At 38.1% G+C, this 13,951-nt stretch overlaps 1 protein-coding gene across 1 annotated transcript in view; it reads left to right on the top strand.

Moving 5' to 3' along the window:
• Plppr5 (phospholipid phosphatase related 5) overlaps positions 1–13,951 on the top strand; it is a 179,797-nt gene that overhangs the window by 147,815 nt on the left and 18,031 nt on the right. The window contains exon 7 of the mRNA XM_074049052.1: positions 7,456–7,590. Within this exon, the coding sequence (XP_073905153.1) occupies positions 7,456–7,590 (135 nt within the window). The remainder of the gene's footprint in view (positions 1–7,455; positions 7,591–13,951) is intronic.

The raw sequence follows: 13,951 nt of genomic DNA on the forward strand, positions 1-13,951 counted from the left end.
CATTGGGAAATTTATGTCTGGTTGCTGTGCTTTGTTGTTTTTTTTTTAAGTCAGAGATTATTTAAATTTAATAAAGTTTATTTGAGAAAAAAAAAGAAACAGGCTCTAGAACTGGGCCAACTTGGTCCGGAATGCCCACTCTTCACATGTGTGAGTTCCAGTTATAGCCAGAGAAAAGGAAGTGATTTAAAGGAGCAACCTGATTGGCTGTAGTTAGTATTTGCCTTATGTGGTTATGTGTGGCAGCTTTGAGCCTCTGATTGGCTGGAGGTTCCTCAGCTATAACTGGCTAAGACTCAGTTTCTTGGTTACAAAGGAAGACTTCTAGATTGAGATATAGTTTGTTTATTCATCAATTTTTGCAGGCATTTTAAGTCAAATACGGAAACAGACGTGGGCCAGACCTACCAATTTAACACTCCCAATTTAAAACCTTACCAATTTAAGACCTGTCTGTCTTAGAATAATTTGCAGCCTCGGGTGAAACCTGGAGCCCCAGTTTGGAACAAAAATCTTGCCTTGTTTTCACTCACCATAGTTGAAACTGGTTAACATTTTTTAAAAAAGAAACAAGATTATGGTGGCTCATACCTATAATCTCAACTCTTGGAAGGGGGTCAGGAAGATTGAGGTTACAGTGTGTCTTGGGCAAAAGTTAATGAGACCTCTCCCCATGCCTCCACCAACAAATCTTGTGGTTCACATCTATAATCCCAGCTATGCAGAAGCATAGATAGGAGGATCATAGTCTGAGGCCAGCACCGGGTAAAAATGTGAGACCCTTTCCAAAAAATAACTAAAATGAAAAAGGGCTTGGGGAGTGTTGCTCAAGTGGTAGAGTGCTTGCTTAGCAAGCAAGAAGCCTTTGGGTCGTAACACCCTCCTCACCCCCAAACAAAGACCCGTGCATAAATCCTATGGAAATAGTCAATACTAGACAAAGAGCACAGCAGTAATAAAAATGTCAGAACACAAGCATGAGATTTAACTCCTGGGTCCCTTACAACTTCCCAGGCATCTCATCACACTTCCTGTGGATGGTCTTAGGTGGCTGTTGTCATCATCCCTTACTTCTAGGGAGCAACTCACACTTTGAAAACCCCAAACCTGAACCCTAGGCACTTCCCACTCTCAGAACCTTGTGGTGAATGATAGCTGGACATGGATCCCTAGTGAGAGTTAAAGTCTGATTTGGGATTCAGATAGTAATAATCAGGTCACTCCCTTAAATGTCTCCCCACTCTCTTCCATCATGAACAAACATTTACTGAGTCCCTGCTCTAATCCACGCACAGTGCTTGGTACAAGGAATAAATACCTGACAAAGATATAATGCATGTACTTAACCGATCATCCTCAGGTGGGAAGAGCAGACAGAAGTACCATTACCGAAGAGATAAACCCTGCTGCAAGTAGGCACAGATCAGAAAGGGGAGATGATTCATCAACTTGAAAAGTCTAGGCTTGGCGTAGGGAGTAAGGGACAAAGGGAGGCACCAGGCCATAAGAAACACTTCATAAAATCAGCTTACGTGGAGCTCCAGTTGTATTCTAGGCCAGGGCCCAGCTTGTGCAGGAGAGAGCATGGCGTTCTGGAAGGCACCAGTTCTCCAGCACAAGTGACAGGTGAGGTGGGGGTGGAAAATGACAGGGGATATTCCAAATGGTTTTGCATGTCATGAGAACATCTGGACTTTTGTTTAAAATGGAGGTCATTTAAGAGCATTGTCAGACTTCAACTGAGTTGACACAAAACAAACAAAACCCCAGCCCAGTGGACTCCTCGTTCCTTCAGGTATTTAGCTTGGACCATGGAGTCATCCACTTAGCTTTTTTGAAGCTCGGTATCTCCCTCATCAGTGAGTCTAATCACAGCCTCCCTCTTGGGTTCACAAAGGCTAAGTGAAGGAGTGCGTGTTCCCTGAGTTGCTTTGTGAATGACTGAAATAGGTGCCATAAGTGATTGTTTTTCTCATTCCTTCAACCCTGTAAGATTTGTACTTGGAAGAAATGTTTGCTGGAAAATAAAACCCTAGGTTAAGCAGAACCAAGGAAATAAAATGGTGAAATTAGTCCTGAGCAGCAGGGAGTGAGGAGAGGGGCTCCAGGAGGAGGTGGGAAGGTGGGCTGAGGAACAGTGGAGGTGAGGCAGATGAGGCAGAGGGAGCAATCTATGATGATGACTCCCAGGTGTCTCATTTGGGCAACTCAGCAGTGCTTTTGTTTTGAGCAGTGACTCCACCCTTGCCTTGCAATCTCCTGGTGTGTTTCCAATTATCTTACAACACATACAGGATTGTAAAATGACTCCAAGATAAAATTAACATTAACCTACTCCAGGCCTCTTATGTCTTGGTTAAAGAACATCTCCTCCCATCACCCAGACTTTTGCTAGCATTTGCCTTTGACTCATCCTCCTGGTTCATCCCCCACAACCAGGGATTCATCTACTTCAAGTTCATTTCCATTTACAAAAATATTTTTCCCATATCTGCTTTTCTGGCTAGAACCTCTCAATCTGAAGATTATTGCTTCTCATCTCCGTTATCTCTATAGGTTCACAGCTGCCCCTTTGCTTCAGACTTTCTTCTAAACACCCCCTCCGCCCCCAATTCTGGTTCTATGTACATTTTAACAAGTCACTGCTAATGGCAAAACAAAACAAAAAGCAAAACCTCATTTCTACTGCATCAAATCCGGACACGTCCATTGCATGTCTGGGGTTCTCAGTTATCTGGCTGCACCTTTCCTAGTGAAGTATATTTTCCCCTTTCACTGTGCATAAATCCTGCACTTTGAGTACAATCAGCTTCATTCCCCATCATAAACAAGCTGTGTCCATCCTACACATTTGCTACAGCAGGAATGTCCTTTCTTCTGCATGTATCAGAGAGCAGAGCAGAGAGATGTGGGTGAGAAAAACTTACATTTGGGGTTTGCCTTTGTCACTTGCTGGTCCTATAATTTTGAACAAGTCACTTAACCCATGTTACTCCTAAAATAATGAGGCATTCTCTGAACTATGAGCAAAATGACTACTCCCTTCCCCAGGATTTCTCTTATTCCCTTTTTTACTTTTCTCCAAAACACAATTCAGATCTTTTTATATCACATCTAACATTTTTGTTTTCATTTTGTTTCCAATCCCATTAGAGACCAGGCTCCTTGACGAAAAGAAATCTTTTGTTTGTTTTACTCACTGTGCATCTGCAGTTCCTAGAACAGGGACGGCATATAGGAGGTGCTGAGTAAATGTTTGATGAATGAATGAATGACGAATTGTTTGATTTGCTTCTCACAGTTCCTTTAACGGTTAAACGAGTCCCGTATGTGGCCAGGGCAGCCCGGTGCCCGGACAGAGAAAGCACTGGGCATCATGGTCCTCCCCTTTGATAGCTATTCAGTCCTTTGCACAGCTGAGCTTTGGCTCAGTCAATTCCAATTTTCCTATGCAGTGTGCTGAGGACCTGATTCCTTTAATTTCTACTATGTTCTCGGTTTGTCCTGGTTCCATCTTGCCAGGAATTATATTGCTTTTAAATGTATCACTCATCCCGTATGCATTTGGCTCATGGATAGACACACAAAGCAAATACTAATCCAATAATTATTGGTGATCAATCAAAATTATTTTATAAAAACTGTGTAATTCAACATACTTCCAAAGCAAGGTATTACAGGGTCAGTTAGGATAAGTTCAAATTCATTGAGCCACAGCAATACTTTGTCATGTTACCTTAAACAACAGTAATCTCTCATGTGATTCTTACTAAATTAGTTCCACTGATCCTCACGATAGCTCATTGAGTATATTGTCTTCAAAGAAATCAGAGGCCTAGTTCTATTAAATAGATTTCCCATGAACTTTGATCACAAAGATAGTGTGTGAAAGAGCCCAGAATTGAGATGATCCAAGGCCCATGAACTTAATGCCTTGCAGTGATGATATTTCGTTGCTATAACAGAAGAGGAAAAGCGATCACAGATGAAGCAGATTCATTTCCCATCACGACTGGATAAAGAACTATATGTGTAGCAGTGATTTATTAGTGACATTTTTGTAAGAGAGTGTAGAATTATGCACACAGAAGCCACATCTATAGAAATATAATGTATATAATTATTTATTTATATTGAACTATAATTTATAGAATTTATATAAGCTTATGCAAACTATAGTTTATAATTATTTATATAAAATATAATTGATATAAATTTATAAAATATAATTTGTAATCAATTACTGTTTGGAAGGTAATTGATTTTAAGTAATATACGCACATCAGAAAGTTTGAGGATGCCTGGTCTGAATGTGTGTCCATTCCAGTCATTGTGGCGGTAGGAATACAAGGATGAGAAAAAGAAAAACAGGTAACATCCTTGGTTTGTGAAGCAGACAGTCTTGGAAGAGAAACACAGCAATCAAAGACTTGCTATGACTGATGTAAAGTTTCCTGCTGTGACAGGTGTGCTGATAAAAAGAATTATAGTTCCGTGTGCACAAAACAGCACGTTGTCCTTCTCTAGCCAGGGGCTCAGAGAAGTCTTCTGTGGGAAGTCAACGCTGAGGTTGCACAGGATGACCGGTTAGATGTGGCATCCAAGATGGTAGAGATGAGAAGTATTCCAAGTAAAAGAACATGAGAAGGGAAAAGGAAAAGGTGTTTGGGAAAGTGAGAGAAAGAAGGTTACAAATGTGGGTTAGAGTTAACACTTGAAGAAAAATGGGAATCCAGTTCACAAAATGGTTTTAGGGAATGACATATCCAGCTTGTGTTTGGAACATTCACCCTCATGTCATTACAGGAAATGGATTGAAGAGGAACAAGACTGCACTTAGTAGGACGGTTTAGAAAGGTGTGCCGTGAATCCAGCCAATAGGTGGTGGATGGTTGGTTCTTGAAGTTGGTATAGATAGAGTAAAGCAGATAAAAGAAATCAAGTTTTTAGGAAGGAAAGCTGAGCAGATTCAGCGAGTGGTTGAGTACAGAGGGTATAAAAGACGAACCCAACTTTTATGTCATGTGCAACTGCACTGGGATGGGGGTGGAGGATCTCTCTAAGAGGATCCAGGAGTGGGGTCAGGAGATGGGTAAAGCTTTAATTCAGTGGTGAACATTTATTAAATATGTCATACCTTTGTCAACCAAAGAAATGGAGGTAACTTAGTGATCTGTTACAATATCTTCACTTTCTAAGTGAGAAAACTGAGACCCAGAGAATCATCCAGAACATACAGATGAAGAATCAAAACCTACACCTTTTGCTTTTTATTATTATTTTCACTAGCAGTAAATCAGTTCTTGTTAGCAGACAAAACATTAAATACTTGCATATTCTCTAAAGAAAATTTAGTAATTTCCTTCTTAATAACAATAATAAAAAAGAATCAATAAGTTAATAGTTCATATTTAGTAAGCATCTACTGTGTGTTAGGTGCTTAAGTATTTCAAATAGGAGTTCTCTGCTGCTTCAGTGGTATTAACCTCATGTTTCACTAAGGCAAAGAGATAGCCAATAGATCCTTTTACAATCCTAAATAATTAAAAATAATGAATAATGCTCAAAGCCACAACTTCTAAACACAGAACAAAGAAAAAGAAAAAAACTTGTGTTAATTTCAGAAGCCCATGTTACCATTAGATAAACTTCATCTCAAGAATTCCAGATGTCTGTGCATCTCACAAAGTTTTACTTCAGATTTGTCAGCAATTTTATGTGCTAAATTTCCCAATAATTTATAACACTAATGAAAAAGAAAATGTGTTTGAATGTATGTGTGTGGTGTGTAGGATGGATGTGAAACTGCTGATTTGTTTTATTGTCGTTATGAGCTAAAATTACTGATTTTATCCTTTGTATTCTAAAAGAGTGGTCAATCAGAAAACTACAACCGACAGATCAACTTTGACCCACTGCCTACTTTTGCAGAAGAAAGTTTATTGGCACATTAATAAACTATTTATTTATGAACTGACTTAATGTCTGCTTTTCCATGGAAAGGACAGAGGTTGAGCAGTTATCACAGAGTCTGTAATTTGACAAAGTCAAAAGTATTTACACTCTTCCCTTTCCAGACGAAACTTCCTGACCTCACCTCTCGAGCAATCAGTATCTATTTGTATAGATTTCTGTCTATCATGAAACTTGTGATGTCCTTTGACAGTAGGTTTACCAGGTCCCCATTCCCAAGCCCTTCCTGCCAACCCTTACCTTAAAGACCTTGCTGGCATCACTAAAGCTGAATCCATCAAATAACAGGATTTGATCTATGTTTCTAACCCAGAATTCTAGGATGTGGAAGAAATAAATAATAGCTTGCAGGGAAATAACTTTTTGTTATAAAATCTCATAGTATATTCTTATTTTCTAGATTTGTAAATTTTATTTAAAAACTAGAGGGTAACCAAGATTTAACTGTCTTTGAAAAATTCGGTATTAAGTCCTACAAAAGAAAAAAAACCTGTCCAATGGAGTATTTGTAAAAACATGCAGTGTAGATATATTATTATTGACTAAGTATTTACTTTTTTTAAAAGTTATTAAGTTGAAATTGCAATTAAGGTTTGTATCTTGATTTATAGTAAGAAAAAAAAAACTAAGAAAAGAAAAATCAATACCTTACTCACTTGTTAACAGTAGCAAATAATTTTTTTGCATTGTTTAGTTCATTATTTCTTAAATATGACCGACCTGCACCAGAAATTTCTACAGTGCATTTGTAAGTGTCAACTTTTGGGCCCCATCCATCACCTACTAAATCTGAAACTTTAGAAGAGGGTTTAGAAATATGAAGTTTTAACAATACCAGAACTTCATTTTTATGCACAGGAAAGAGTACGAGAACCTCTGGTTTAGTATAGATTCTTTCACCTCTGGGATGTAATCAGTTGAAACCCTTTATTGAAAGGGTTTTCTATTTCAGCAGCTGCCCTGGTAAGATACTGTTGAAATGCCAAGTATATATGGGATGCAATAATAGACAATAAGCTAGGTTAATTAAAGAAATGTTGCTAAATTAGTGCCAATAGTAGAAGGTTTATTACGGATGTAATAATCTTGATGCAATGAGAAGTAACTGGCATTTAAATTAAGTTGTAGGTTAGCCATATTAAGGAAAGGTTAGCTTGCTATGAATTTTTATAAGGTTATGGTGTTATTTTTGGATTGATCTGAACATTTAATGAAAATTTTGGAATAATAAAATTGTCATTATTAATCAAGTCACATGTTATTAGTGAATTTTCTTAAACCTAGCTGTGTTGGAATAGTTATTAAAATTATAGTTATTAAAATTTATGCAAAGTAAATCTGGATGCAAAGTATCCCACATGTACACCATTTAAGTATTTTTAACACTTTTATTACTGTGTTTAGATTCAATAAACTACTCACAAGGATGATAGTTATAGGATATATGTCTTACTGAACTGTCATTGTTTTCTGAAATTTTAGGTTGTGTGTGTGGTAAATAATTTTAAAGGCAGACAGCCTGAAAATGAGCACGTACACATGGAAAACCTGGTTCGGATGCCAGCCATCAACGTGCCTCGGGTAGAAAGTCCACTGGAAAAGGTAACATCTATACAGGTGATTCGTGACTTCCATCCTAAAATCTGATTGTCAGCAAGAACAAATCAGTAATTATTCTTGCAGGTGTATCTGGAGGGTGCCTGCACAGTTCTAGTTGGTTTACTTAACCTCAGAATCTAATGTGCTATTAGCAAGAATTCAGTCACTGAAAAGATCATCTTAGAAAAATGAATACCACATTTAAAAAAACCTGTCTGTATCCCTTGTGCTAAAAGCTGAGAACCTGTACATGGAATCTGTTCAGTGCTTTGCTGCAGCTTCCACGTAAAGCACATTGCACACTAGTCTCTCACAGGAAATTTAAGAAGATACTATTACTTGAGAAGATGTGCATTTTTCATAAAATGTATTCCATCTTTCCTTGCCCCATGTCTATGTGAAAGTGCATCAATTATACAATTGATTATACAATTCTTGGCACTCGGTCAAGGCTGAATATTTGCTGAATTTCAGTGTACATCTCCTCTTTTTGTGATAAGGAATCTTTGAAGTAAGCATGTTGCTTTTCACTACAGCTCATGTGGCAAGTGCTTGCATTATTCTCTTGAGTAATTTGATTTTAATTTTGATAGTTACAGAATGACAATAGTTTCTCAAAGCTGACCCTCTGAGGAAGGAAAGGGAGCCTTCGTTTAAATTTGGTCTGCAGGCATGGCCAATAATTTTAGTGTTATTAGGCCACACTATCATTCTCTTATTGTTACTTGTTTGGGTTTCTTCTAGAAATTAGACACTTACATAAGCTCCTGATAAACTATAAGCACTGAGTAATTATAGCATGTAAGCGTGCTTTATTTTAATGTAAGTGATTTATTCCTTAATTATGGGGAGTTTTTCATATGGTTTCTGAAAGTTAAGTAAATCTGAACATTAATTGTGTTTGGTTTTATGAAAAGAATTAAGCGTTTGTGGAAAGTAGCCCATCACACCCCACTGTCCACTCAATAGTCAAGTTACCAATGACTTCGTTACAACTTTTCGAATCATGAAAAGCCTAAGTGTGGGTCATCAGTGAAATACTGACTCAGTGGTGGCCCATTCCTGCAATGGGATCCAGTGTGGTATGGTGTGGTGCATGTGCTTGTAGGACCTGGTGTCAGACTGGCTGGGTGTTTTGGACAATTTCAACCTTAGGACACTCATTAAAATACTCAATGACTCAGTTTTCTTTTTCACAAATTGGCCATTATGGGAGTTCAATAAGCTGTCATTTCTAGGCCTTTTGGCTAGGATTGAGTGGAGAGTTGAGTGAGCTAATGGTAAAGCACTGAGAACAGTGTCTGGAACCTGTGAGACTCAATAATTGCTACTTATTGCTCAGCAGTTAAAATGGAGTGAGTAAATCGAGGTGCAGAAAGTTTTCCAATATGTATTGTAAAGTTTTAAAAGAAGTGTTATGCATATAAAATACGTGTATGTATCTAATGAAGCCACTTATTCAGAATTACCACACAAGAATGCACAGAGGCAAAGATGGGAACACTGCAGCTTCAAGCCACCCTATGCAAAAATGTTGGCAAGACTATTTCAAAAACAAGTCAGATATAGTGGTGTATACCTGTAATTCCAGCTACAAAGGAGGCAGAGATAAGAGGATTACTGTCCAAGGTCAGCCTGAGAAAAATATGGAAGACCCTATCTGAAAAGTAAACTCAACAAAAAGGGCTGGAGGTGTGGCTTGGGTGTTAGACCACCTGCCGGGCAAGCCATGTTCCAGAGTTTAGTGTCTGATATAACCAAAAACAAAACAAAACAAACAAACAAAACAACCCCCCAACACATACACACAAAGGATACTTGCCTTTAGTAGGACAGAAAGGAGCATATGGACACACACACACACACACACACAGAGAAAGAGAGAGACAGAGAGAGAGAGAGAGAGAGAAAGAGAGAGAGAGAGAGATGGAGGGGGTGGGAAGAAGAGAACAGCAATGCTTAAACCTAAGAAGAAAACTGATTATCTAAAATCCTGGTCCTCCCCTTCTCTCTATAGATTAGATAGATAGATAGGTAGGTAGGTAGATAGATAGATAGATAAATAGATATTTTCTCTATCTTTCTCTTCTATTTCTATCTTTGTCTCATTAAATAATACAGTATTCATGAATAATTTTATGAGAAAAGATCATTACAGTTTTAAATATTCAGATTTTTAAGCTGTCTTCTGAAGAACTCCTGGTTATGCTCCCTCATTAGGTTACTGATATGTTTTGATTGACCAAAATCCCTTGAAAAAAAATTCCTCCAAGGTGATTTAAATCCCTGTGCTCCTTCCTAGTGGCTCACACGATCATTTTGAAAATGGTTGGTTGTTCTCTGCCAACGTAAACGTGGAAGTTCTATTTGTAGCTCCTATGCCTTCACACCCAGGGTCCAGTACTCCTAGCATCCCTTGTCAGCCCTGCATTGAGCTGTGTAGGGGTCACTCATTCACAGGATCCACAAAGTTCCCACCCAGCCAAGGACCCAGGGAACCATTTTTCTTTCCTAGATCACACTGTTCCTTTTCCCAAACTCATTTTTTCTGCTTTGTCCTTCAAAGGCTCCTGCATCCCAACAGAATCTGCAGTGTGGGTGGCTGGCTCCAGGATGTTTCCAGAAACCTAAAGACATTATTAATTTCCCTTGGGAATCCAGGAAGCAAAGGTGTGGCTCTCCTTCTAGGAAGAGGAAAAGTAGGCATTTCCAGTTTCATTATCCTTAGGCTCCTGTATTAATTAGAGTAAAGGCAGCATTGATACTTTTTTTTGCAGTAAACATAATAATAAAGTTTATTAGGAAAAGAATTTAGTCTAACAGAATAAAGTAGGGAGAAATGGGGAAAAGGGACCTTTTCTGTTCCATGCAGGAAATGAGAGAGAAGACTCCAGGAATTGATATTTAATTGGCTGTGTCACAAGAGTGAGAATTAGTAAAACTTTAGGAATTTCTATTACATACAGTAAAAATAAGCTCAACTGGAGAAAATTTCCCCAAAAGGCAATTAAAATTTTTCTTTGGTATTAAGGATGTGCCATCGATGATGCAGGAGTGGCTAAAATCCTCTAGAATCCCACTAATCCAGAATTTCAGTGTGAGGACCATCTAAAAGACTGAGGAGTTTACATTGTTTAGACACATTTCAGCACATTGAACCAATACCACTTTGAATAGATTTAGCAATGGGCAAGTGTATCCTGCGCCCCTTCCCAGTGCCTCCAAATAAGTTTTCTTTTGATCACACATCTCACTAATATAGGCTCATGTCTGGTGAAGGAATCCTTTTCTAAACTGAGTGAGTACCCCAAAACTGGATGGGCAGCTACCTCCACTCAAAAAAATAAATAAATGAAAACAAATGACAACAACAGAAACCCAAGCAAACAAAGGAAACAATTGCTTTCAAGGACCATACTGTCCTGTGGTGGAAGACAGGCTGCACAGAACTGGTCTTCCTGGTGAGTCCACAAACACAGGAATGAAGCTACAGAAATAACCTGATCTTCCTGGTGATGCCCATGGTCTCACCTCTTCACACGTCCCCTTTAAGATAGTATATCATCAAAATGATGATACACAACTCCAACTCTTCCACTCAGAATCTGTGTGGCAGATTCTCTAGCAATTGATGGAAGGAGTTAAAAGGATCATTGATGTGTCCTTCCTCCTTCCATTTAGCAAAGTAAACTGAGGTAAATTATGCTTTAAGCATGAATATATCAAGACAAAAACTTAAGTCCTTTAAAATGATTTTGTGACACAGAAGAGATAAAATGTATCTTTTTTTTAAATGACCAGAAATTTAATTACATTTATTGCAGATGGCAGCTTCATTCCACAGTAAAGGAAATTAAAACGTGAGGTTGGGTGCAGTGGTTCACACCTGTAATCCAGCTGGGGATCTGGAGGACAGCAGACCAGCTGGAGGAAAAAAGTTAATGAAGTTCTTCTCAACAAATAAAGCTAGGCATGGTTGCATGTTCCCATCATCCCAGCTACGTGTGAGGCTTAAGTAAGAGTATCACAGTCTTGCAAGACCCTATTGGAAAAATAACTAAGCAAAAAGGGGTAGGGTGTAGCTCAATTGGTGGAACTCTGAGTTCTAACTCTAGTGCAAAAGAGAGAGAGAGAGAGAAAAGAAAGAAGAAAGGAAGGAAGCAAAGAAGGAAGGAAGGAATGAAGGAAAGAAAGAAAGAAAAGGGAGTAAGGAAAAGGACAAAAAAAGGAAAGGTGAAAGATAACTGGTAAAACTAAGAAACTAATGTAGAAAAACAGATAATTCCATTGCAGGATTAGAAGTGTACTAGAACCATAAGGAGAATAAATAATCCATGCTAGAGAAAGTAAAACCACTTAAATTAAGACAGGTTTTGTGGTAAAAGAACAAGAGAAGCAAACTGCCCTGAGAAAAGGTAATAGATTTGGAGGCCATACACAGAAATCAACCTTATGAGTCACCATATAGCCTGAAGAAGAAGGCAGATCAAGCAATAGTACTATTCAGATATTATGCTTTATGGAAACTTTTCTTCCAAATTAATGCTTGAATTTTGAATCTGGAAGGGTTACCCTGATACAAGACAAAACTTAAATGTATGTCAGAAATTCTGCATTTTATACTGCTGATCTTGAATATCAATACTGAAGGAAGAATCCTATAAACACCATGGTAGATGACAATTTTAACTGCTTCTTTCCTTTCTGCTCCAGTTACTTTGGACTTGGTCAATAACCTGTGAATAGGCTTGATAGATACCTCGTCAATCAGAAACTTGAGTGAAATTGTGAAAACACTAAGTCAGAAAACTAAGTTAACTAGCTGAGGGTAAATAGCACGTTGGCCTCAGGTTTCTCCTTCAGGAGGGTGTCTCCAGTTCCCAAGGAGTAAGTTTGTGACACACGAGTTCTATTCTCACCCAAAAGTTGTTTGAGCATTAAGATTACCTTAAAATTTCAGCTATGTAAAAATTCAGGGATTATACTACATAAATTTATAAGAAAATGCTTACCATCTAACTAAATAATTGCCAAGACCTGGGACTCTCAAGTTGAGAAAGTCATGAGATGAATGAATTGTCATACAGAATCAAATCCTCTTAAGTATAGAATTAATTGGAATTGGAATTAACTGTGGTAAGTACAGTAACAGAAACACTGCAAAATTATGACATTTGCTTAAAGACAAGATTTGTAGGGCTGGGGGCGTGGCTCAAGCAGTAGAGCACTTGCCTAGCAGGTGCCAAACCCTAATTTCAAACAGCAGTACTTCCAAAAACCAAAGAAAGAAAGAAAAACAAGATATGTAACAAGAAAATAATATAGCAGTGAGAAAATGAAACACAAATCCTATGTAACACCAGCACAAGTACAAAAGCATGCAAATTTCCAGATTTGATGAAGGACGGACTCATTCTTAACGCTTCACTCAGCATTGCTAACTAGAAAATTGTTCAAGCACTTTGGAAAAATTAAAATTGCCAAGAGTAGTTTAAAATAAATTAAAGTCAGATGACTAAGTGTAAAATGTAAACAACACGTGCCAGAAGATTGATATCTGTAATATATAAACATCCTAATGGAAAAAAAAATGGGAAGGTTCACGAGTAGGCAAATAACTAGTGACCAAATTCAAATGGTAAGTAAATACACAGAAAAGTAATCGTTTTGAATGAAAGTTCACAAAGCATCTTTTACTTGACATTAAAAAGTTCATTCTTACCCTGGGAGCAATTGGAAGCCATTGACGAGTTTAAGGAAAGAAACATATTCAGAATGGAGACCAAATTTCAAGACAGCAATACTGAATAAAAACAACAAGATCTTTGAGGCTGTTGAAGAAAAATCCAGTTGAATACTACACACAAAGTGGGCAAGAGCTCAATAGATCCTATTATGTCATTTTGACTATCCAGGCATCATTGGGCAAAGTCTGCTTTTAACCAGGTGCTGATCTGATCTCAGAAGTTATCTGTCCTCATGATTTACAGTAAGCAAAGGCAGCTAGCCAGGGTGTCACTAAGAAACCATCCCCCACCTCACAGAACATGCAGATCCCTCATTTATGTCATTTTCCCTCCTCTCTTCAGAGTCCTTTTGTTCACACTCCAGTGGGTAAGGAGCACAACTGTCCTCCTTCCAAATGATCTCCGGGTTCAACAGCAGCAAAGCATTGAGGGCTTTTCCTTTCCCTCTGTCTTGAGCCAAATGCCAAGAGGCAATCCTATGGAAAATGATGTGTGCCTTATCAATTTTAACCAATGCTCTGTAGAAAGGGGCGTGCTATATGACAAGGGGTGAAATGCTTAAAAATAAATATAAGAATGCATAGGATTTGATAGAAAATGGAGTATTTCTAATAGATCTAAGAAGAATTAAT

Source organism: Castor canadensis, chromosome 12 (genome assembly GCF_047511655.1).
Source record: "Castor canadensis chromosome 12, mCasCan1.hap1v2, whole genome shotgun sequence".
In the NCBI taxonomy this organism is placed as follows: Eukaryota; Metazoa; Chordata; class Mammalia; order Rodentia; family Castoridae; genus Castor; species Castor canadensis.